Source organism: Phacochoerus africanus, chromosome 15 (assembly GCF_016906955.1).
Source record: "Phacochoerus africanus isolate WHEZ1 chromosome 15, ROS_Pafr_v1, whole genome shotgun sequence".
NCBI classification, from domain to species: Eukaryota; Metazoa; Chordata; class Mammalia; order Artiodactyla; family Suidae; genus Phacochoerus; species Phacochoerus africanus.
The window spans coordinates 75,852,089-75,878,354 of NC_062558.1; the positions used below are offsets into that span (position 1 = coordinate 75,852,089).

At 40.4% G+C, this 26,266-nt stretch overlaps 1 protein-coding gene across 5 annotated transcripts in view; it reads right to left on the minus strand.

Annotated features, from left to right (window-relative positions):
* Positions 1-26,266, minus strand: part of ASCC1 (activating signal cointegrator 1 complex subunit 1) — a 110,951-nt gene that overhangs the window by 13,408 nt on the left and 71,277 nt on the right. For 4 of the 5 annotated variants that reach the window (XR_007132340.1, XR_007132339.1, XR_007132341.1 and 1 more), the window contains exons 8-9: positions 20,397-20,521; positions 13,689-13,774 (exon numbers count right to left, since the gene is read on the minus strand). Coding sequence is in view for 1 of the 5 variants with exons in the window: in XM_047761720.1 (XP_047617676.1) it covers positions 13,685-13,774; positions 20,397-20,521 (215 nt within the window). In the remaining 4 variants the exon portion in view is untranslated. Of the gene's footprint in view, positions 1-13,684; positions 13,775-20,396; positions 20,522-26,266 lie in introns of all 5 variants that reach the window. The other variant, XM_047761720.1, reaches the window with a different exon arrangement.

A 26,266-nucleotide genomic window follows, 5' to 3' on the forward strand; every position in this document is an offset into this window, starting at 1 on the left:
AATGCTTTCCTGTCAATTACCACATAGTTACTCTCTCCCTCAATTTTTCCATCTTTAAAAGGATATTCTGCAGTTACAGGAAGATAAATTATCAGAGGGAATTTTGAGCTCTATTATTGTCACTAACTATAACCTCTAATGCAACATTATAGGACAAAAAGTCACTTCCTTCAAAGAAAAAAAAGAAAAGGTCTAGCAAGAACTCTGATAGCTTACAGTCTCTGTCTGTGGTCACCATCTGGTCTCATAAGGCTGTAATATTTTTAAAGGCTGGAAAAGAAACATCTCCCTCAGAATGAAAGGCAATGTAGTTGTTTGGTGGTTACTATCCTAGAGTCATCTCCAAATACAGTGCTAACTCTGCCCAAGATACCGCATTTCATCTGAAACCTCAAACTGCAGTGATCAGTGGAGAGAGAGCCAATAATAACACCTAATAACAGCCAATAAAAAGAGGACATAATGTACTTCCAGAAGGCCGGGGACACCTCATATCCATGGAACCAGTCAAGGCCGGTCTGGGGGAGGAGAAATTCTCATCATCAACAGTTTTCAAAAGGAAAGCAGCAAGGACGTAATTAGTGGAACAGGTACAATTTTTCAACCTATTGGCACATCACTCCTGTTTGGGGCATCTCCATTACAGTATCAAAAAGCTTGCATGTCACCAGAGCCCAAGTCCCATCTCCATGGACTGAAATGGCATAGGAACGGTGTCAAGCTCCTTGCACAGAATGAGAATGTGAACTTCCCTCACTGACTGTGCTCTCTCAGGCCACCTGCTTGTCTTGGCGGCCTCAAGCATGAGGAATGTTATCAGCTTGACCTGAGGAGGTGCCAGGCAGAAGCCAGACAAACAGCCAGGGAATGAAGGCTTTAAAACCTCCTTCAAATAATTACACAGGGTTTGCACTTTTGGATATTTGACCTGAGCCTCACTGCTGATGTGAGGATTATCAAGTTTAAGACTCTGCTGGTAAGGCTAAATGACCTCTTAGAGAATGAATTAAAACCGCTATATACAAACAGGATGCCAGGCAGTTCTGCTGAGCACCTCAATACTCAAAAGGACAAGGGACTTACTTCCCCTCCTTGCAGAGCCTTTCAATTTTAAAAAGTAACAAGAAAAAAAAAATGTGCGGTGGAGGTAGGAGGCAGGAGGAAAGAAGAGGCTGTGCTGACACTGGGGAAGAACCCAGACCTCTTAGCATACACACTAGCATTAGAATGCTCTGCCTGGTTCCACAGCAGCGCTGTGGAAATGAATAAGCATCAAGAGATGGGCCCCTGAGAGTTTAGTTCACTGCAAAATTTCTTCCAGAGAAAGCCTTGCCTTGAGGGATGGATATTACTGCTTCACCAGGACAAAACTGCCCCAGGTGGCTGCTAGCTGGCAAGGACTCCTCAAAGCCCTAAGCCTGTGACCACCAACCAGAAGGGCAGCACTAATTTAGGTAGTGTTTCTGCAGATATTTTCTTTCCCTTAGAAGAAGGTTGCTTCATGCTCATTCAAATCTATTACCACTCTTACTTTCAGTTTGATCATCTTCCCTCAGGGATTATTCATAATTGTCCCTCAAACAACATCAATAGGAGGTAAGTGTTTGATCTTTGTATTATATATGAGAAAGGAAATGCAAGTCAGCAGAAAGGAATCGCTGAAGGGGAGCACTGGGGACAGCTGCAGAGGTGATTTCTGCTCGGCCTGGGAATCTCCGCACAAATAACTATAGGGAGGCTGGGCACCAAAAGGCTAACTATTGTGCCAAGCAAAAGTTCAGAGAAAGAACACTGAGAAAGGAGAAAACAAAGTCATCAGGTGCAGTCATCGTCACTCCACCATTTCCAACAGAAGAACAGCAGCCAGAAAAGTTAAAGAACAAACCAGATGCCCCTTGGCAACATCAGGCACCAGCAAGAGTATATACATATATAAATGAGAGCTGTCCAAAAATAGCTGGGTTTCAAACGGTTTGCTTGGAAGATGAGAGAGAAGTTGCCACATGTTATCTAAGATTTTCATCTACGTCATCTTATTAGACACTGAGACACAAACTGCTTTGTCAGGACCATAGGAAACCTGCTTTCAGTAGCATCACTGGAGCATCATCTATTATGACACACACTCACTTGCTTGCCTGCAATCCATTACAGGCCTCCCTTCCCTCTGCAAGGTGTGGGCTAAATGCCAAGTGTGTAAAAGGTACTGGAAGAGGGATAAAGTTATCGTCCCAACATATACCTTGGGAGTTGCAAGACCTCTACAATTTAAGAAACTGGTATCAGGAGTTCCCTGATGGCCTAGCAGTTAAAGATCCAGCACTGTTACTGCTGTGCACGGGTTTGACCCCTGGCCCGGGAATTTCTGCATGCCGCGGACACAGCCAGAAACAAAACAAAGCAACAACAAAAACCAAACAGAAAAGAAACTGGTATCAATGTTTTAACCTAAAACTGAGAGAGTAAACTTTGAACTGGAATTCTGGTTGACTTATATCTTATTTTTCTACCTTCATTTTTTAATAATAATGTTTACATATGAGCATTATTAAATTATTTCATCACTGAGATATGATGAAAGAGGACATTCTTTCTTAAGAAGTCATCACAGTTTTACGTCATAATGAACTTCACTCTCTTTTCTCTCTTTCCACAATGTCCTCTAATTGGGAATAACACTTAGACATTGTTGGCACCAAGCCACCTAATCTAACATGGCTTCATTTGGTCTGGTCTCCAAACAATAGGCTGCCTCAAAAAAGACAGTGTCCTGTCACCGTCTCTGGACATAGATTTATATTTGAATACTTGTATGTTTATACTACAGCTAAAAAACTGCAATGGAATATATAAATACAATGTATTATGCAGTCTTTAAAAGAAATTAATCCTGATAACACTACAATGTGGATGAAATCTGGAAACATCATGTAACTGAAATAAGCCAGAAACAAGGAAAATATTGTATAATTCCACAATGAGATAGGGAACAGAAACCAAATTCATAGAGACAGAAAGCGGAATAAGGTTGCCAAGGCTAAAGGGGAAGGAAGAATGAAGAGATACTGTTTAATGGGTACAAAGTTTTAATCTGGGATGATGGAAAAATTCAGAAGATGGATGGTGGTGATGGTTATACAACATGTGGGTGCTCATTAATGCCATTGAGTTATAACACTTAAATTTTAAAACAGTAAACCTTATGTATATTTTACCACAATTTAAAAAAAGTGCAATAGACCCAAGTGAACCATAATTCAACTCACTTTATTTGTGAACTACATGTAAAATGATATACTAGACCCCTAGAAATGAGTACATAAAAGATATTAGTATTTCCCACAATAAGAACAGGTACCCTCATCAAAGAGTTCATAGAAACAGGATAAGGACCAAATAACTGAGTATTTATCCCTACTCCATGCAAATATAGCAGGCATGTAGCTTAGCATTTGATATTTAGTAGACCGTCAATAAAATATTTTCTATCTTGACAAGAACCAGAAATGATTTTTTTTAAAGTAGTTTTAATCTCTTAATTCTTTTCTACTTTCACTGTCTTTTCCAAACTATGACCTATTTCTTGTCATTGTGTAGGTTTGACTTTTCAAACCCCTCACTCCCCACCTGAGCCAAGACAAAGCATGAAGTATCCCAATACCATTCACTGCAAGGGGAATAACCAATAAGCATAAACTCGAAAGAGAACAAAGGGAGAAGGACAGACACGTCTTGTATGAACAGACAGCAACAGACCAGGGAAGGTGCATCTTTCTAGAACTAATGTTGGCTCTGTCAAAAATCAGGCAACTGCTCATTTTCCACTCTCATTTTAACAATGGTTTTTGCCTCTTGACAGTTATACCTTTGGCTGCCCTCATTCGTGTTTTAAGACTTCACTTTTCAGGCAGAGTGACACGTCAAACAAATTCAGAGGATAAATTTTGGAGAAATACTGCTTGGATCTGAATCTTTCCCCTGCCCCAATCCAATAATCTAAACAAGAATATACAAAACCAAATCGAAGTATTTCAAATGACACTTTTCCTTAAATATCTGATGCTCTAAGAAACCGCCCAATCACCTATCAAACTCTTTGAGTTTTTAACATACAGTACATTATTTCTACTACTAACAAAATATGAAAAGCCCCTAATGATTTCTTTTTTTTTTTGTCTTTTTGCTATTTCTTTGGGCCGCTCCCTCGGCATATGGAGGTTCCCAGGCTAGGGGTCGAATCAGAGCTGTAGCCTCCGGCCTACGCCAGAGCCACAGCAACGCGGGATCCGAGCCGCGTCTGCAACCTACACCACAGCTCACGGCAACGCCGGATCGTTAACCCACTGAGCAAGGGCAGGGACCGAACCCGCAACCTCATGGTTCCTAGTCGGATTCGTTAACCACTGCGCCACGACGGGAACTCCCCCTAATGATTTCTTACATCTCCCATTTTCATAAATTTTGTTTTGTAATCACCAAGGACAGAGACAGAGCCAAACTTTATCACTAATGAAGTAAAACAATAATGGCCATATTTGGGCAAGATGTCTTGTGACAGGTTCCTACCTAAATGCTATATTTTTCTGCTAATCATGCTAATTATAAAATTAGCACCATTTACTTAACAAGTTCACTTTATTCTTCATCAGTACTTTTTATTAATACAGTTTGTAATAAGGTATACATGAAAGTGCAAATGAAATCACTGTTTACATTTCAAGTTAACTGGTGCACACTACAGAGAAGCACCAAATTAGTTTTGTATGTACTTTGAAATAAAAGGAATTTAAATGTACTCATTATTAACCCTATCAGCTGAAACTTGCTGATGTGAAGTAATAAAGCTGCAGTCAAATTTAATTGAAAAATGAATTTCACTTATTAATGGAGGATTGTGAGGTATGACTTGGGGCTCTCCTTGAATTTAGTAAACTAATTTTTAAAAAGAAATATTTGCTAGAAAAGAGTTAAGTAAACGAAAATTCAATAAGACTGCTGTTAACTAAATACTTAAGATATGGAGTTCCCGTCGTGGCGCAGTGGTTAACGAATCCGACTAGGAACCATGAGGTCGCGGGTTTGGTCCCTGGCCTTGCTCAGTGGGTTAACGATCCGGCGTTGCCGTGAGCTGTGGTGTAGGTTGCAGACGCGGCTCAGATCCCACGTTGCTGTGGCTCTGGCGTAGGCTGGCGGCTATAGCTCCAATTCAACCCCTAGCCTGGGAACCTCCATATGCCGTATGAGTGGCCCAAGAAATGGCAAAAAGTCAAAAAAAGTCAAAAAAAAAAAAGATATCTCTTGAGGCTCTATTAAATATGAGCAGCATATCTAATCATAAAGCAGGAAGTTGCATTATGTGAAATAAAAGAAAATTAAACTAAATACTAACCTTTAAGATAGGGGTCAACAAACTTTTTCCATAAAGGGTCACATGGTCATATGGAGTTGGTCACAACTACTTAACTTTGACACCATGGCACAAAAGCAGTCAAACAGTCCTTACACAAATGAGGATGGCTGTGTTTCAATAAAATTTTACTGAGAAACCCGGATATTTGAATTTCCTATAATTTCTACTTATCATAAAAGATTATTCTTTTTTTTTTTTCAGCCATAAAAAATATAAACACTATTCACAGTTGCAGGGCCATGGACAAAACAGGGGACAGGCCAAATTTGGTCCTTAGGCCACAGCTTGCCAGCCCTTGCTCTAAGAGTTTATAATCTCAAATGCGGGGCAAAAAATATCCCATGGCAAACAAAATCTTTTTATTCTCCTCTTGCAAAATCTGATTTCTACAGAAGAGTGTTTTAGTTAGCCAATTCAGAAAAGCTCCCCAAATACTTGGCAGGAGCAGGAGACACTGCTAAGTGCTGAGGGGCCTATGACTGGTCTCTGCACAATCAAAGTAAGGAAAGGAGGGAAGGCTCTGAGATGTGGAAGCATGCCATTGACTGGGATGGTCCTTACCCTTATGGAGGAGGTAACACCTGTACAGGACTTGGAAGAATGAAGAATTTGGATAGAACGAAACTGCAGTAAAAGCAAAACAGAGAGATAGGATGAAACCTTAGGAAGAAGCCATACAAGGCAGTGAATTAAAAAAAAAAAATGTAGATACAAAAGCAGGAAAAAAACCAGGCGTGCCAACTGCCAGTGAAGCCAAGAGGAAAGAACATTTGAAAGAGAAAAGGGCTGAAAGCTTCAATGTGGTTACTGGGGGGGGGGGGGGGGGGGGAAGTAGGACAATTCACTGGACAAATAGGGACTATCGGTGACTTTTTACAGTACCAGTTCAGTGTAATGATAGAGGTGACAGATAGGTTTCATGGAACTAAACAGGGAATAATTTGAAAGGATGCTGGTGGGAAGAATGGCTTTATAGATAAATGGACTCTATTTTCCTAAATAAAACAAAACAAAAAACAAATCTAGTGAAAGATGCAGGTAACTTATTAGTAACCTGCTCAAATATGAAACATCCTAATCAGGAAATTGTTCCTTAACATTAAATTCTGAGTACCCTTTGAAATCCAATGGCCCAAATTTTGTGGTAAGATCAGGAATTAACAAAAGTTGCACTGATCCTAAATGCTAGGAAAAAACCACAGGCAAGACTTTAGCAAACTTTCTGGAAGATGGTTATTTAAAAAACCAACAAATCAACAAAAAACACAACCATAACAAATGGTTAATTTCCCAGTCACCTCCCAAGGGCATGTCTGTCTTTCCTTTTTCAAAAAAATATTTTTATGTTGACATAGTTTTAGTTATAGAAGTTACAAAAACAGTAAGAGAATTTCTGGATACCTTTTATTTATTTATTTATTTTTTAATAACCTACTTTAAGAACAGCATTCTTTAGCTTATTTCCTATCTTTGCTCTTCGTGAGGCAGATACTGCCAACAGTCTATGGACATTCAGTTTAAAAAGTGCCAGGGCTCAAGTTTAGTTAATTTTGTTCAGGATTCAGTCACTACTAGTATGAAAGAAAAGTGCAATATAAGCTCACTTAAAACTGCGAAATTCATTTGGCTTCTTTAATCTGTAAGTTGATAACTTTCATCAGTTCTGGCCCCATTTCTCTCTTCTCCTTCTGGGACTCCAATTAAATGTATATTAGATCTTCTCACTCTATGTGTCTCACCTGTAATTTTTATTCTTCCCCTCTGTTCATGCAACATGTTGGATAATTTCTTCTGCCATAACTTCCAGCTCACTACTTCCCTCTGCAGCTATATCTAATTTGCTAATTTGCTGTTAAACCCATCCATTGAACTCTTAAGTTCAGTTACTGCATTTTACAGTTCTAGCATTTCTACTTGGTTCTTTTTCAAAAATGCTATAATGACTTTCTCTTTGCAAAGGCTTCCAATCATCTGACTTTAAAAGTTGTTTTTAGCCTAAGTCTGATAATTCTGGTATTTCATGTCTTTAAGCATTCTGGATGTCTGCTTGCTTATGGTGAATGGTTTCCTCATATGCCTAGTTATCTTTGTGTACTGGTCATTTGGGGGGCAAAAGTTCCTAGGAAGAATACTTTTAGGCAGAGGGTGATGGTATTTTCTTCCAGAGACAATTTTTATTTGCTACTGCCAAGTGCCTGGGAATACTACAATCCAGACACTCTTTCACTAAAGTTCAAGACTCTAAAGTCTTATTTTCTCCTTTTAGAACCCTAATAGTTAATTTTTACACTGCCTGAGGATCCTCTTTATCATATTTTTCCCCTCATATTTTCTATTTCTCCACCTTGCGAGAGATTTCCTTGACTTTATCCTCCAACCCTTAAATGAATACATGTATGTGAGTGTATCTGTTATTTCTATGAACTCTCTTCTCATACAGACCTTTTCTACAACATCTCATTTTTGTGTTCCAAGTGAAATTCTTCAGAAAGTTGTACATCTGCTTCTCTAACAAGCTGCCTATTTTACGTGATTGTTGAGACTGATGTGATTATTTCCAACATTATGGATAAAAGCTATTACAAAATATTAGTATGTCCAAGTGAACAGAATTTAATAAGTGTCAACAGAGTATAAGCATAAATAGCTTAAAGAGAAAGTGACATCTGCTTAGTGGTTATGCTTAAATAAAATTAAAATTTTAAGACATAGAAATATCATGAAGTAAAGATGACACTATAGCTACAGTGGTAATGAGAGAGAACTTTTTTTTTTCTGCTTTTTAGGGCCTCACCCGTGGCATATGAAGGTTCCCAGGCTAGGGGTCTAATTGGAGCTGTGGCCACTGGCCTACCCCAAAGCCACAGCAATGTGGGATGGAGCCACATCTGTGACCTACACCACAGCTCACGGCACCACCGTATCCTTAACCCACTGAGTGAGGCCAGGGATGGAACCTTCATCCTCATGGATCTTGGTCAGACTCATTAATTGCTGAGCCACAATGGGTACTCCTTTTTTTTTTTTTTTTAAGATTAACTTTATTCTACATTCAATTTGCTGTTATTTATACTGACATAACAATTTAATGGAACATTTAGTGATAGATTTTTCAAGGAAGGCTTTCTGAAAAAGCTGAGTTTTGGGGAAAAAAAATTCTAAGAAGAGCCAAGTGACTAAGAAGTAATTTTCAAAAACAGTATGTAATACAGTACAGAATTGAATTGGATAATAAAAACCACAATACTTTTGCTTCCATAGAAATCATATACCTTTTTTTTTTTTTTTTTTGCTTTTTAGGGCTGTACCTGTAGCATATGGAAGTTCCCAGGCTAGGGGTCGAATCGGAGCTGCAGCTGCCGGCCTACACCACAGCCACAGCAACACTGGACCCAAGCTGCATCTGTGACCTATACCGCAGCTTGCAGCAACGTCACATCCTTGAACATGCCAGGGATCAAACCTGAATCCTCATGGATACTAGTTGGGTTCCTAACATGCTGAGCTGCAACAGGAACGCCAAGAAATAATATATTTTCCAAATGTTAATCTTCCTTTATAGTCATTAATATCTTTAAAAACAATTACTACCTAGTTCTCAAACTCATCTCTCTTCCTTTGAAAAAATAAAAATAAATTCATCTTTTCAGTATTCTTTTAATACTGTGAAACAAATCACTGAAAACAAGCTAAGAGTGTTTAAGAATTTAATTTTGCCTTTGTTACCTTAGGACAAACAGACCAAAGAGTTCGCCCAAGGAGACATATGAGGTACAGCCTGCTTTCTGACCTTGGTGCTAGTTACACTGTTCACTTTATGATTATTTGTTAAATAAAACATACATGTTTTATGCACTTTTACCGAAGAAAATAAATAGTATGTATTTTTAAACAGCTTCCTTTACAGAAACTTCTGAAAAAAGCAAAGTAAATAAAGCTCTCATTTAAATGTACTCATTCTAACTGTCCTTTTAAAGGGACAAAGATGGAACAAAAGCAAAAATGAATGAAATAGTTGAGTTACTCTCATTTACATCTTTCAAGAGAAATTTCAATGTAGCTAGACAGATTTAAAACATATTTTCAAGTAAAGTACTATTAAATATTAATATTGTTAAATATTTCCAAATGCCTCTTTTTCTAAATTTAAATATTCTTATATGTAAAATGGAAAAGGCGCAAATTCATCTCCTTTTTACTTGGTTTATGTGTTCCAGGATTTTAAGTATCTAAAGAAATTGCACTTTCACAGTGTCCTTTGATACGGGACCTATAGTACTTTCTATTCCTTTCCAAATACATTACTGTGCTTTTATTTGTACCAAATCCTCTCCTCTGGAGAGTGCAGTTAGGGCTCTAAAGTCTCCTCTCTACTTTGCAGTTAGAAGCTATGCTTTTAAACAGTTAATACTATACCCCTAGTTCAATCTGCTGAGAGCACAGTCTTGGAATACTGATTCAATCGCATAAGGCCATTTCATAAGGCCTCCCAAACAGACTGCCATTAAGACTACTTCTCTCTCCAGAAGTTGGTAGTTAATGACTTTTTCACTTCTGTCTAGTGAGGGAGCAGTTAGCATATCTTTAGGTCAGCATGATTTTCTCCATTTACAAGTTTATCACTGCGTTACAGATAAACAGATCATATCTTTGTTCCTATCTCTTAGATAGGAAATGGAAACTTTTAGACAGGACACTGTCCTATTAATTTGGTCTAGATCTTCTTCACTCACACATCCTTCTTTCAGAGCTATCTGTCAGTCTCCCATAAAAAACTACCATAACTAAATGTATTCCTTTTCTGGTTTGAAAAACACAAGGGGATTGTTCTCTAGCTGTCAGTTCTTATTTCAAAGTCCTTCTTAAGGTAAGAAAATTCTTTTTTTAACTAAGAATAACCAGATAATATAGTCTATTATAGCTACAACAACTCTCAAAAGAGCTGTACAAAAGAAAAATGTGGCTTCTACCTCCAAAAGTCATTGGAAATTTTTTTTTCTCATTAAGGCATCCAGAACACATAATATCACATGGAGCCAAAAGGACTAATTCTCTTCATGGAGCAGAATAGCAATTGGCTGTTACTCATTAAATTCTTACAGCAGTGAGCAATGACTTGCATTCTCGTTTTGTTTCTCTTTGAATAGCAGATGAAGTTGATTTTTTTCCAAGGCTGCTTCCCATCACCAGCATTCCTGATCCTTGACCTATGCAGCTATTAATATGCTATACACATATGCTTGGGCTCCTTAACAACCAAGGTTAACCTTTCTGTTTACTCCAAGTCAGTTCCTATCTTGTTAGTGAAAATATATATTTTTTCCTTTCTAAACATAATAACTATATCTGCTACCAAAACTATATGTATAAAATCCATCGGTTTTTCTGAATCTTTTTTTTTTTTTTTTTTACAAAGGTTTCAGGGGCCATGGGTTCTCATATTCTAATTAAGAAAGACTTGTCCATCCATGGTAATTCCAAAAGTTGGGCTGCTATACCTACTTCATAAATACAGTTATCACTCCATGTATGTTTAGGGGGCTAGTTGATGGGCTCATTTTATCTTTATTCTCAAAGAAAAGTTAATTCCTTTGATTGAATATAAGTGAAAGATTATCTCTAATTCTATAATGATTAAAAAGTAATATATTGGAAATTCTAAAGACGCTTTGTTACAACTACCTGTGTTCAAAGGTACTTCCCCTCCATCTCATAATTTGCCTCCATCATTTTATACTGCAATGGTCTCTGTAACTCTCAAAGACAGGAAACTCCTAGAAGGTAGGGACTGTATCATGACGACTTTTATCTGAAGGACACATGGTCTGAAAGACGGTATACAGTCAGTAAGTATTTCTGTTGGTGTTAGTATTATATTTAACTCAAAAGTCTAATTCTTTTTTTTTTTGTCTTCTTTTTTAGGGCTGAACCCTCGGCATATGGACATTCCCAGGCTAGGGGTCAAATTGGAGCTGTAGCTGCCAGCCTACACCACAGCCATGGCAACGCCAGATCCTTAACTCACTGAGCAAGGCCAGGGATCGAACCTGCATCAGTCCTCATGGATACTAATCAGATTTGTTTCTGCTGAGCCACCAAGGGAACTCCTCAAAGGCCTAATTCTTAATTAGCCAGTTTTAGACTAAATGGTACATCCATTGCTCCAACATTTATGTCTAGTCAGACATTATTACAGTTCAAACAGGCCCAATTTCAAATATCTACTGATCTCTACCTGAACACTGAGCATCTTTATGGGAGACAGTAGAAGCAACGCTAATTTGTGACTTTTGAATCTTTTTGTTCTGATTCAGACTCTGCTACTATCTAGTGGTAACCTTAGGCAAGATGCTTTAACCACACTGGATCTTGCACCCTAAGAGATTAAAATGAGGAACTGGATTAAATAGTTTCCAAGTACCTAGCTGTGCCCAGCTCAAAAACTAGGCATGAACTTGTAAGGGTACTACTACTATAGCAAGCCTTCACCAACACTAGAGGGAGCTACATTCATGTCATCGCTGGGGTGGTTAGGAAGATTTCCAAGCCCAAGTATCTTTAAATGGAAAACTGACTTTCCAAAATAAGAGAAATCAAATATCAAGTGAGAGATCCACACTGTTCAAACAGCCACTTCTCAGGCTCCCTGCTGTTACTTCCCTCTTACAGATGTCAAAGCATCTCACACTTGCATAAACATACCTTTTGGGCTTTAATTCTAATTTTGAAGGAACCAAGCTGGCTTGAGTCACTTCAACAGATTTCTTTCTCCATTCAGTCTAGATTCTTTCTTTCTTTCTTTCTTTTTTTCTTTTTTTTTTTTTTTGTCTTTTTACCTTTTCTAGGGCTGCACCCGCAGCATATGGAGGTTCCCAGGCTAGGGGTCTAACGGAGCTGCAGCCGCCGGCCTACACTAGAGCCACAGCAACAAGGGATCTGAACCGTGTCTGCGACCTACACCACAGCTCACAGCAATGCCGGATCTTTAACCCGCTGAGCAAGGGCAGGGATCAAACCTGCAATCTGGCGGTTCCCAGTCGGATTTGTTAACCACTGAGCCTCGATAGGAACTCCTAGATTCTATTTTAATCGAATTAACAAAACCCCCCAAAAAGCAAAAAAATTAATGTTATTATTTTTAAAAGCCCCAGGAAATGAGCTAAAGGAAGAGAAAGATTCATTTCACAATGAAGTTGTGTCCTGGGAAAAATCAGTGAAGTTAACTGCAACTGAATTCATTAGCAGCTTGCCACTCAAACCAAAGCTACCATAGCTACTTTGAAAACAAGAAAAATGACTCAAAGAGAGGAAAGATATCAAGGAAAAGAAGGAATCAGCAGAGCTCTGCAAGGTGGGAGCTGGAATGCCTGCCTAAGTGAATGCTGGCATTGCCCTGCTGAGCTCGGCTGTCTAAGAAGCTTGCAGCTGCTTAAGAGTGATGTCATTAATTAGAGGCAATGGGGTTACATTAGGCATTTGGCAAGAAAACTGTCAAGTGACAAGATAAGGGAGTGGAGAGAAGGAAGGAAAAAGAAAAAACACTTCTAAAGCTGGAGCTTATTCTGAAGTTATTATATACATACTCTCCCTCCCAGCTCCAAAAAACACCCATGGCCTTGAAAATGCATGACCTACACCATTACAGAACAAGTAAAAGGAAGAATCAAAAATGTCTCCTTTGGAATCAACTTATGTTTTTCTTTGCCCCTAAGCACAAGGGCATGTTAACCTAACAGAGAGGGCATAAACTGGATGTTACAGAATGTGGTCTGTGGGAGAAAGATAAATGCAGTCCTGAAGAACCCTTTTTACTTAAATTTCATAGGTTAATTTAACACTCAGAAAGCAAATCCTCAACAGTCACAAATGGACCACCTACTTTTTAGCATATGGGCTGTTCTTGAGTAAAAATAGATTATACAGGAACTTTGGAGAGTGACTTTGTGGGTGAAGAGAAAAATCTACTAGAACAAGACAATTCTTTTTCACTTAAAAAATGCACACTCAGTCCTCTAGAGGTAAAATGCAGAATAAGATTCACAAGGTTAAAATCAACTCATTCCTATGGATCCAAATAGTCAGGATGCTTGTTTCTTAAATCCTCGGTTTCAAGTTCACTAAGTGATACCAAGTCAAAGAGATTTTTCTTTTAGAACAATAAAAATTTTTTAAAACATTCCTTTCAATCAATGATTCCAGTGGTAGGCATGAGAAAAATATACTTATTGTTAAAAGGAAAATGCCAAAGGAATTTCAGTTCACTCTGCTTCATACTGACCTTTAAAATGTTTCGGCCATCAAATGATTCTCTTTCCTTGAAGATATATTTGCCATCCGCTGTGTAGAGATTGTACCTGCCTTCAGCTGTAAATATTCCAAAGATAATGTTAGAAGAGAAGCCTGGGTTATCTATCTGTTTTCACTTGGACTTCTATAGGTACAACTAGAAAGATCTTCAGATACTACTACCAGGAAAGTCACGTAGTATGGAGGGAAAAAACATCAGGCTCTGAGACAAGTGGCCAGCATCTAATCTCAGCTCTGCCATTAACTCAATCAGTATATACTTATTCATTCAACACTGTCCAATTATTCACTGTACATTAACTATGTAACTAACCACATTCTTAGGCAAATTATGCCTCCTCTATGGACCTCAGTTCCTCAGTTACAAAGTTAGAGGTTAAGACTAGGTGATTTCCAGAGTTCCCATCGTGGCTCAGCGGAACTGAAAGTGCCCAGCTTCCATGAGGATGCAGGTTTCATCCCTGGCCTCTCTCAGTGGGTTAAGGACCTAGCGATGCCATGAGCTGTGGTGCAGGTAGCAGATGTGGCTCGGATCTGATATTGCTGTGGCTGTGGCACAGGCCAGCAGCTACAGCTCCAATTTGACCTCTAGCTGGGAACCTACATATGCCTCAGGCATAGCCCTAAAAAAAAAAAAAAAAAAAAAGACTAGGTGATTTCCAAAGTTTCTTATAGTCTAAAACCCAAGATTTGTATAAGCTGTGTATATTTTTAAATACCAAAAAATATACAAATGCTCACACATTAACTAGTCAAAAATGCTAGCAACCATATTTGAGTTGATCTAAGAACTTTCCCCGAATGAGGAAAAAACTCTTTTGTTGCAATCACAGAATCTACAAACCTATGATCTTAGCCTAATCAAAGCTATGCTCTAACTCTCTGTGTTAATTTAGCCACTTATCCCAAAAGATGTGCTTAAAACTACAGCAGAAAAAAAGGGTATCAAAGGAAAGGGATAACTAGTGAGAAAAAGCAAAACAACATACTCTATGTTCTATTCAAGAGATAATTCAAGACAGAAGAATCTGGGGTATATAAAATTCAAGGCCGCTTCAAAAATTATTTAACTTTCAGAATATATTCCGAAATATCAACCCTTTCCTGCCTACCAACAGACACTCAAAAATAACCTGTATTTCTGCTTCTGAGTATACTTTTTTTTGGGGGGGGGGGCTTTTGCTTTTTCTGGGGCCGCTCCTGCAGCATATGGAGGTTCCCAGGCTGGGGATCCAACTGGAGCTGTAGCCGCTGGCCTACGCCACAGCCACAGCAATGCGGGATCCACAGCAAACCAAGGTCCAAGGTTGAGCCACGTCTGCGACCTACACCACAGCTCACAGCAAAGTTGGATCCTTAACCCACTGAGCAAGGTCAGGGATCGAACCCGCAACCTCATGGTTCCCAGTAGGATTCGTTAACCGAACCACAATGGGAACTCTGATACTCTTTTATTTTACACAAGTACAGAGACTACCATGTTCAGAACTAACAAAATACATATTTTAGCTAGACCACTGGAATTACACCTGGATAACTATAGGACTATTTCTCTGAGATCTAGTTCTTAATCAAAGATCCCCATCCCATGCATATTTCACAACTTAAAATTAGGTTCCCTGTGGAGTTCCCGTCATGGCTCAGTTTAAACAAACCCACCCAACTAGTAACCATGAAGACGCAGGTTCGTCCCCTGGCCTCAATCAGTGGGTTAAGGATCTGGCATTGCCATGAGCTGAGGTGTAGGTCTGGCATTGCTGTGGCTGTGGTGCAGGTCGACAGCTACAGATCCTATGTGACCTCTAGCCTAGGAACTTCGATACGTCATGAGAGTGCCTCTAAAAAAAAAAAAAAACCCCAAAAAAGTCCCCTGTTAAAGGAGATGAGAAACAAAGTCAATTCATACTAAATAAATATCAATAAAAAAGTAATGATATCTGGAGATTAAAATATTTAATGATAGGTTCAAAATGTATGTGTAGCATTAGTCACAAGGGAAACGTAAATCAAAACCACAATGAGATTACCACTTCACATCCAAAATGATGGCAATAATCAAAAAGACAAACAATAACAAGTGTTAGCAAAGATGTAGAGAAACTGAAACCTTATTCATGGTTTTGCTTTCCATGGTTTCAGTTATCCATTGTCAACCAAGGTCCAAAAACACTAAATGGAAAATTCCAGAAATAAATTCCTAGGTTTAGAATTGGGCACCATTCTGAGTAGTGTGACCCACCAGCCCAGGAAGCACCATCCCTTTGTCCAACATATCCCACCCTCTCAGTTATCAGATGGACTGTCAAGGTATCACAGTGCTTATGTTCAAGACACCCCCCTTTTTTTTTGGTCTTTTTTTTTTTGCCTTTTCTAGGGCTGCTTCCAGCGGCATATGGAGGTTCCCAGGCTAGGGGTCTAATTGGAGCTGTAGCCGCCGGCCTACACCACAGCCACAGCAACACGAGATCCGAGCCGCGTCTGCGACCCACAACATAGCTCACAGCAACTCGGGATCCTTAACCCACTAAGCATGGCCAGGGATCAAAACCCGCAACCTCATGGTTCCTAGTCGGATTTGTTAACCACTGTGCCACGACGGGAACTCCAAGACACCCCTATTTTACTTAATAATGACCCCAAAGCACAAGAGTAGTGATGCTGGAAATTTGGATTTACCACAGAGAAGCCATAAAGCATTCCTCTAAGTGAAAAGGTGAAAGTTCCTAACTTAATAATGAAAAAGAAAATCGCATGCCGAAGTTTGCTCAGATCTACGGTACGAATGAATCTTCTACCTGTGAATTTGGGAAGAAGGAAAAAGAAATTTGTATTAGTTTTGAAGTCATACTTCAAACTGGGAAAGTTATGGTCCAGTGCATGGTTAAGTGCTTAGTTAAGATGGAAAAGGGAAAAGGCATTAAATTTATACAATAAGACTTTTTTTTTTTTTGGTCTCTTTAGGGCCATACCCTCAGCATCTGGAAGTTGCCAGGCTAGGAGGTGAATCAGAGGTGTAGCTGCCAGTTTACACCACAGCCACAGCCACAAGGGATCTGAACCACATCTGTAAACTACATCACAGCTCATGGCAACGCTGGACCCTTAACCCACTAAGTGAGGCCAGGGATCGAACCCAAGTCCTCATGGGTACAGTCGGGTGGATAACCACTGGGTCATGATGGAATTCCCTACAATAGGACATTTTGAGAGACATAGATAACATTCACATAACTTTTTTTACAGCATATTGTTATAATCATTCTATTTTATTTTTAGTTGTTGTTAATCTCTTACCGAATTTATAAATTAAACTTTACCATAGTATGTAGGTATAGGAAAAAACATATTATAAATATATAGGATCTGGTACGCAGTTTTAGACCTCCATTGTGGACCTTGGAATTTATCTTCCATGAATAAGGGGAGACGACTGTATTGCTAGTGAGAAGGTAAAATAGTACAGCCATTTTGGAAAACCGTCTGCCAATTCCTCAAAAAGCTAAACACAGAATTACCATGACTCAGCAATTTTACTCTTAAGCATATAACTAAGAGAAATGAAATACATACCCAAACAAAAACGTACACATAAACATTCACAGCAGCATTACTCATAAGAACCAAAAAGTGGAAACCACTTGTGTCCATCAACTAATGAATGGATAAATAAAATGTGCTATGTCCATATAATGGGTTATTTGGTAATAAAAAGGAATGGCATTTGACACATGCTACAACATATATGAACCTTATAAACATTATGCTAAGTAAAATAAGCCAGTCACAGAAGATTACATATTTTATGATTTTATTTATATGAAATATGCACAAAAGGCAAATTCATAGGACAGGAAGTAGACTGGTAGTGCCTCAACCAAAGAATAGGGGTAAATGGGGAGTCAACAGCTATGGAGTTTCTTTTGGGGGGTGATAAAAATGTTCTAAAATTTATTGTGGTAATGGATGCATGACTCACCACACTAAAAGTACACTGAATTTAAATGGGTGAATTGCATAGTATATGAATTATATCTCAATAAAGCTGTTATATTTAAAATATCTGTAAGTAGGAAAGGATAACTAGACTGTGAACACAGAACATTTTCTTATATGAAGCTCTGGTGTTAACTGAATATACATTTGGATCCACACAATTTAGAAGACAGAGATTCTTCCTTTTTCTTTTTTTTTCTTTTGTCTTTTCTAGGGCCGCATGCTTGGCATTTGGAGGTTCCCAGGCTACGGGTCAAATCAGAGCTGCAGCTGCCGGCCTACACCACAGCCACAGCAATGCAGATGCCAGCCCTGTCTGTGACCTATACCACAGCTCACGGCAATGCCAGATCCTCAACCCACTGAGCAAGGCCAGGGATCGAACCCACAACCTCATGGTTCCTAGTCGGATTCGCTAACCACTGAGCCATGACGGGAACTCCAAGATTCTTATATAATTCAATTCTATGATGTCAAAGGGTTAGTTAAGAATGGAGCATGGTATAGTTGTAAGAGCTCTGAACTAAGATTTAAGGACTAGAACAGATGCAGAGGTACTACTGATATAGTATCAAATGTCTAATAAAATACTGCACTGCCCAAAACAGTAGCCACATATGATTATTTAAATTTAAATTAATTAAAATTAAAAGTATACTTTCTCAGTCTCAATAGCCATCTTCAAGTGCTCAATAACCACATGAGCTACCAATACTGGATTTCACAGATAAGGAATATTTCTATTATCACAGAAAGTCCTACTGGATGGTTCTGGATACAATACAACTTCTGAACCAATGAATTAGAGTATACTTCAGAGTTCTGAAACTCTGGTCTTTCTTCACCTAATGATATTAAAATGTACATTACCTCAGGTAATCTAATAGTGTTTTCCAAGATCAAAATTGACTCTCCAGAACAAAATAAATATCACAAAATAAAGACACACAGGTTTGATCCCTGGCCTCGATAGGCTAAGGATCCAATGTTGCTATGAGCTGTGGTGTAGATTATAGATGCGGCTCAGATCTGGCATTACTGTGGCTGTGGTGTAGGGCAGCAGCTACAGCTCTGATTTGACCCCTAGCCTGGAAACCTCCATATGCTGCGGGTACAGCCCTAAAATTTTAAAAAAAAATTTTTTTAAAAGATGTACTTTGGCAAAAAGGGATACAAAAACTGTCTTAAACTATAAATCTACAAATAGTTTATGGGTTCTGATGGAGTCCTGGTGGAGTCTTCTGCCAATCTAGACTTTTTAAAACCAAGGTTAGGGTCCTAAAAAATGTAATAAAACCTGAATATGGGGTTTTGGTGCTGGTACATTTTTATTTTATTTTATTTTATTTTATTTCTTTTTACGGCCGCACCTGTGGCATATGGAGGTTCCCAGGCTAGGGGTCTAATCGGAGCTGTTGCTGCCAGCCTACACCACAGCCACAGCAACACCAGATCTGAGCCACATTTGCAACCTACACCACAGCTCATGGCCACACCAGATCCTTAACCCACTAAGAGAGGCCAGGGATTGAACCTGCAACCTCATGGTTCCTAGTCGGATTCATTTCTGCTGCACCACGACGGGAACTCCATGGTGCTAGTGTATTTTAAAAACACAGCCCTTTGAAGAAGAAGCTGGACATAACTTGAATTTGTAATTCCTGATCAGAGAGATGTTGAATCTGCTAGAGAGCTTTCTCTTGTTGGGTGGAGATGGAAGGGAAAAAAAAAATCCTTTTTAAAATGTAGTTTATTATCCCAAATCAAGGGTTAAAATAAGGCATTCTTTTTTTTTGGTGGGGGGGGGCCTAGCATCTGTGGCATATGGAAGTTCCCGGCTAGGGGTCAAATTGGAGCTACAGCTGGCAGCCTAAACCACAGCCACAGCAACACCAGATCTGAGGGGCGTCTACAACCTACACTGCAGCTCACGGGAACGCCGAATCCTTAACCCACGGAGCGAGGCCAAGGGTTGTACCCAGAGCCTCATGGATACTAGTCAGGCCATTTCTGCTGAGCCATAACAGGAACTCCAAAACAAGATATTTGTATATGAAGGCTTAGATTCATGAGGGTAAAAAAAAATTACTCTAACACACAGTTTCTCAACCTTAGGGTTACTGACACTTGAGGCTGAATAATTCTTTGTTATGGGGGGCTGTGCTGTTTACTGTAGAGAGTCAAGCAGCATCCCTGACCTTTACACATTAGATGTCAGTAGCATCAAACTCCCAGTCTCCTAACTGTGACAACCAAAAATGTCTCCAGACATGCCAAATGTTCTCTGGGATCAAAACTGCCCCTGGCTGAGAATCGTTCCTCTAACTTTTACTAGCTAATCTTTTTTTTTTTTTTTTTTTTTAAAAAAGACTGCCAGGTATTTCATGGGACATACTTACACTAAGATAATTCTTCATTGTTCACCTAAATTTACTTGAACACTTTGCATTTTTATTTGTTTTATGTGTGAATTCCTATGTGGAACACAATGAAAGATTTGGAGTGCTAACCCCATGCTAGATATGGCCCTGCCCACCTGCCCATTTCCACTGTACCCATCAGAAGAAGCTAACGAATCTAAAAAAGAAGATATATCAGAGATTCTCTGGTAGGCCATTTTATTCAAACCCTAGGGATATTAGGCCTTGCTGCTCACTGTTGGGTTGTGGCTCTATGGAGGACTTACCATTGGGGTCTTTCCTGAATAGAGTATTCATGACTGTAGCATGGAGTTTCACACTATTCCACTCTTTCACTATCAATCCAGATGCCTGAAAACGTTCTAGCACTCGATCAACCAATTCCTGCAGCCTAGAGAAATTGAAGAAAGAAGTGCACAAGTCTTAGTAAACTCCTAAACCCGGACGACTAATTCAACATTGGTGGAGCATCTGCTCTGAGGCAATCGCCACACAAGGCCCTTGAAAGAAGAGGAAGAAAACAAGGGTACAGTCCCCACCACTGTGAAATTCACAGCTTTGTGCAAATCACAGACCTGGAAGCTACTGCACAACATTGTGGTAAGTATTATGGGAGTGATCAACTCTATTTGGAGGGACTAGATTTTCACAGGAGGTTTAAACAAGGTCTCGACGGAACATGGATGTTTACTATCTTGGCACAAGAAACCAGGCTCGACAGAGAGGTGCCTAGAACGAAGTGATTTATTGGTTCTTCCTGTCACAGAACCAAAAGCTACTATGGTTGATATGTTTCTGCCAGGATCAAATGAGTTTTAAGACATTTGCTCACTGGGAAGGAGGATGCACTATGAAGATCCCTGTGGCTGCAGCCACTACATTAGTGTTCAACGAAGTAGAAGCGTAGTACCAGGGAGGATACCTACAGGAAAATCCAGAGTTCGCATGAGTGATGCACCATGCAGGTTTCTGCAGTGGGTAAGTTCTATCTTGATGTTAGCTGTGCACCCCAATATCTCCAGCAGAAACAATTCTTGCACAGGAAGTTTTCACTGTGTTCAGGTGTTCTGATCAACAGCTTAAAGAACTTTCTTTAATGTTTCTTGAAGATTGGTCTGAAAAACTCTTTATCTCACCTTCAATTCTGAAGAACTTTGCCAGTTGTGCCAAAGAGAGGGGGTCATTACCCCAGCGAGGGTTTGGGGGAGAAGATCTTGGTCCTAGGCCTCAGGAAGCAGCCATCTTCTGTGACCAGCCACTCAGCTGAAGGTGAAGTTCGGCCTGTGGCTTTTACACATTATGCGGAAACATCCACCCTGAGCCTGGAGAAGTTCTCACTGAGCACTGGTGCTGACAGCAAGGTCTGCATCAAATGACAGAGCAGGGCACCTGCTGGCCTACTCCTTTCAACCTTCCCTGGGGTCTTTTTGACAGTTTCGCTGCATGCTAATTGACCTCCCTGGCTCAAGATAATCTTTCACTCATCACCAGTATACTAATAGACACTAGATTTCACATTTTTAAGATCTGTACATTTTAGATGTATGTACTAGTAGCACTATTTGAGTCACATACCACCTCTTTTCCCGGATGCAAGTGGCCCTGAGACATTTATACAGTGTGTGAATCTGCCACAGCTTGTTGGGCCATGACCTGTGGTAAAACACTGTGGCCCTGTGAGCAGCATCTCTCTGAGCAAAGCTGGGTGATTCGGTTTTATGTGAGATGTGGGCCAAGCCCACCTTGCGTGACCCATTTGTGGGAGTTTGTCTGAGTCAGGGCAGTCTCTTTGGCTGCAGCAGCTGAGTTGCTCAAAGCCTTTCTCTTCATGACAGCAACCTCTGGTTCTCTTTCCCTCTCACCCCCGGTTATCATTCACCCACTTAGACATGGGCAAAACAACCCTTTTCTGCTTGCACTGCATATGCTGCAGCAAGAGGGAGTTATCCTTCCCTAGAGACTGAGTCAGAAGCACAAAGGATTCTTTTCCCTTTCGTGTTTTTTAGGCTCCAAAGTTCCAAATTAATCTCCTTATGATTCTAACTTCTTTATCTTAGTTGTTTCTATTAATGCTATCTACTAACCAAAGAATATTTAAATATGAGTAAGTTGTAATTAATATTAGTAAAAATAAAAACCTATAACTTCCCCACTGACCTCCAGAAACAGAACACAGGACTGGGACTAGGAGGAAGCAAGTGAGGGTACTTGTCTAAGGCACAAAATTTAAGAAGGTACCAAAAAATTGCAATGATCAAGATATAGTTTTTTTAATGATTTTTATTTTTTCCTTTTTAGGGCTGCAGATGCGGCATATGGAAGTTTCTGGGCTAGGGGTCAAATTGGAGCTGCAGCTGCCGGCCTACACCGAATCCTTAACCCACTGAACAAGGCCAGGGATCAAACCTGCATCCTCACAAACATCATATCGGGTTCTTAACCCCATGAACCACAACGGGAACGCTGAGATACAAAATGTTTTAATGCAATATTTTTAAAAATCAAAATTAATGCAAAAAAATTCATGATGAACAAAATACCAAAATTCTGAATGAGGGCAAGATCAGTATTACTGAGTTTTCCTTTTGCCCCAGTACAGCTTGGCATCGGACAGAACATTACAACACACCAGTTCCCCAGGACGCTCCCTGCTCTGGAGACCCCAGGGACTCCCTGCTGCCTGCCACAGCATCTGCGGCGGTGGCCTCATGTCCTCGCATTCCTCAACACACAGGTTTCCTACCAGGCTTCTGCCACTGGGCAACTTTCCAACTGCCACCTCTGTGCCTTCTTCTACCTGGGTCCCACACCCCCAACTCCCCCTTCCCTCCACTTATACAGATTTTATCATCCTTCCAGGCTCAATTCAAATCCCGCCCTTCCATGAAGCCTTACTAACTACCCTAACACACCCCACTCCCCCATATCCTTGAGCAGTGATAATGCCCTTGTCTGAAATGCTACCCTACTATGTGGGCTCTACTGAGCCTTCTCAGGGATAGTCCCTTCATGTTTCAGGTTTGTCTTGTCTCGTTTCCCTGCTAGATCATCTGCTCTTCAAAAGCCTATTATATGCGTCATATCTGATAGAGCACCATTATACTTGGCTTTCAGTAACTACTGGCTGTGACTGGTTACCTGAGAACTGAAATGTAAAAAATAAAATAAACTTGGTCTTGAAGAATCATTGAAGACTCTCAGATAAGGAGTTCCCGTTGTGGCGCAGCGGAAATGAATCTGACTAGGAATCATGAGGAAGCTGGGTTCAATCCCTGGCCTTGCTCAGTGGGTTAAGGATCAGGCATTGCTGTGAGTTGTGGTATAGGTTGCAGACTCGGCTCAGATCTGGTGTTGCTGTGGAGTGCTACGCTCCAACTGGACCCCTGACCTGGGAACCTCCATATGCTGCATGTGCAGCCCTAAAAAGACAAAAAAAAAAAAAGAAATTAAAAAAAAAAAAAGGACTTGCAGATAAAATGAGGGAAGGAAGGACACTTCAAACAAAATGAAATGTGCAAAGATCCACACAAGGCTGCAGCTTATCTGGTAAACTACCAATTATTTCACAGAACTGTAACATAATGAGAGAAAAGGGATGGTTGTCAGACTATGGGAAGCCACAGAAGTTTTTAAAAAGGGAATGATGTGGTCAGATATCCACTTGTGAAGCTGTCTCTGTGACAAGTGGAAAATGCTGTAGAAGGGGGAGAGACCAGCAGTAGTGAGGTCAGCTAGGGGTACGAAGAGCATTAAGAGTAGAAATAACAACAAACATGATGTGTCAAGCACTGCTCTAAATTTTTATCTGTTAAATCATTTAATCCTCATGATAAATTAGTAACCCTATTTTACCAATGAGGAAACTGAGGCACAGAGAAATTATAAAATGTAACCAAAGTCACATAGCTAATAAGTGATAGATCCAGAATGAGAAGCTATGCAGCCTGGCTTCAGAGGACATGCTTTACGGACAGCACTATAAAGGAGAAAGGGATGAAACTCTAAACTATGGCAGAGGCAGTGAGAACTGAGACAAGAGATGGATTCAAAGAAGCTTATGAGAAAGAAGCTGGTGGCTTCAGATATTACACAGTTAAAGCAGAGGAAGCAGCTGAAAGCAACTCCTAAGAGTTCACCTTACATGAACAGATGAGTCACTGACCGAGGTGGGGGGCTGTGGAGAGGGTTAATAGTGTGTATGCTTTTGCATGTGTGGCCCCGGATATCAACTGGGACATGTCCAAGAAAGAGATGGAAATACAAGCTCAAAGCTCAAGAGAAAAATCTGGGCAAAAGACACAGATTTGGGAGTAGTTAAAAGCATGGGATAGATGCAGTTGGGGAAAAGGGAAAATCAGAAGAAGCAAGACAAGAGTTAAGGACAGAGCCTTTAGGACACTCCTAAGTAAGGGGCAGAGAAGGAACCAGCAAGGACAAGTGGTAAGGAAAAGATACAAGAAAAGCAAGACTTCAGAAAGGCTGAAAACAGAATTATAAGGTGGGGGGAAAAAGAAATATCAGCATAGTACAATGCTATAGAAAAGTAAGGTTAAAAAAAAAAGGAGCACATAATGCCTACTTACTTCTCGCAACCAGAATATTATTAAAGACCTTTGCCAGAGCAGTTTTGCTGGCACACCAGTGACGGATGCCTTACTGAGGGGACCAAAGGAGAGGCCGGAGAGATGGGAGGGGATGTGTGGACATAAACTCAAGAAACCTGGAAAGAAAGGGAGAAACTGATTGCTTTGCTAATTAGGGAGAATTGAGGACAGAAGGTGTGTGTCTGTTTCCAATGAGGAGAAAGAGTTGAAAATGCTGACAACAAGAAACTTTCCAACAGAGGGAGGATTAAATTTCCATCTCAGAGGAGACAGGAAGGGCTGGTGTGTCATAGGTGATGAGAATATAGAGGTGAGCAGAACAAGTCCTTGTCCTTGAGCAGCTTACATTTTAGTGGAATGAGACAGACAATAAACAAACACATATACACGACTTCGGATAGTGCTGGGCACTGGTGATCAGAGATAATAGAGTTACACTTGAGCAGAGACCTAGGCAACAGCATTTCAGAGAAAGTGAAGAGCAAGTACAGTCATCTGAGGCAGCATATGCCCGGCATGATGGAGGAACAGTAGGAAGCCAGTGTATGGAATGAAACTACGGGGAGAGGTGATGAGGTGGAAAGATAGGGAGGCCCAAGGCTCTTAGGCCCTTGTAAGGACTTTGGCTTTTACTCTGAGTGAGGTGGGGAGCTTTGGGATGGTTTTCAGCAGAAGAAAAACATGATCTGACATTTTATTTTATTTTGTCTTTTTAGGGCCACACCTGCGGCATGTGGAGGTTCCCAGGCTATGGGTCAAATCGGGGCTACAGCTGCTGGCCCACACCACAGCCACAGCAACAAAGGATCCAAGCCACGTCTGCAACATACACCACAGCTCATGGCAACGCCGGATCCTTAACCCACTAAGGGAGGCTGGGGATCGAACCAGCATCCTCATGGATACTTGTCAGGTTCAATAACTATTGAGCCACGATGGGAACTCCCTGACTGACATTTTAAAAGGAAACCTCTAGCTGCCAGGGAGAGGATGGACAGTGGTGGAGGCAAAGATGGAAGCAGGAAGGCAGTCCAGAGGCTGTGGCAACCACCCAAGTGGCAAGTGTGGAAGCAGGGGTAATGATGAGGAGCATAGTGGCCTTTCTGACATACTACAGTCAGGAGTTGAAGAGGATTCTAAAAGAATTTTTGTCCTGAACAACTGAAAGAGTGAATATCAAAGAATATCCCACACTCCAAGGTCATGAGAAATTCTTTGGAGAGGGAAGGGCAGCTATGAAATGGAGGCAAAAGCTGAAGCCAGGAGTTCCCGTGGTGGCTCAGTGATTAACGAATCCGACTAGGAACCATGAGGTTGCGGGTTCGATCCCTGGCCTTGCTCAGTGGGTTAAGGATCTGGCATTACTGTGAGCTGTGGTGTAGGTCACAGATGTGGTTTTGATCCCGCATTGCTGTGGTTCTGGCATAGGCCAGCAGCTACAGCTCCAGTTCAACCCCTAGCCTGGGAACCTCCATATGCCATGGGAGTGGCCCTAGAAAAGGCAAAAAGACAAAAAAAAAAATGCTGAAGCC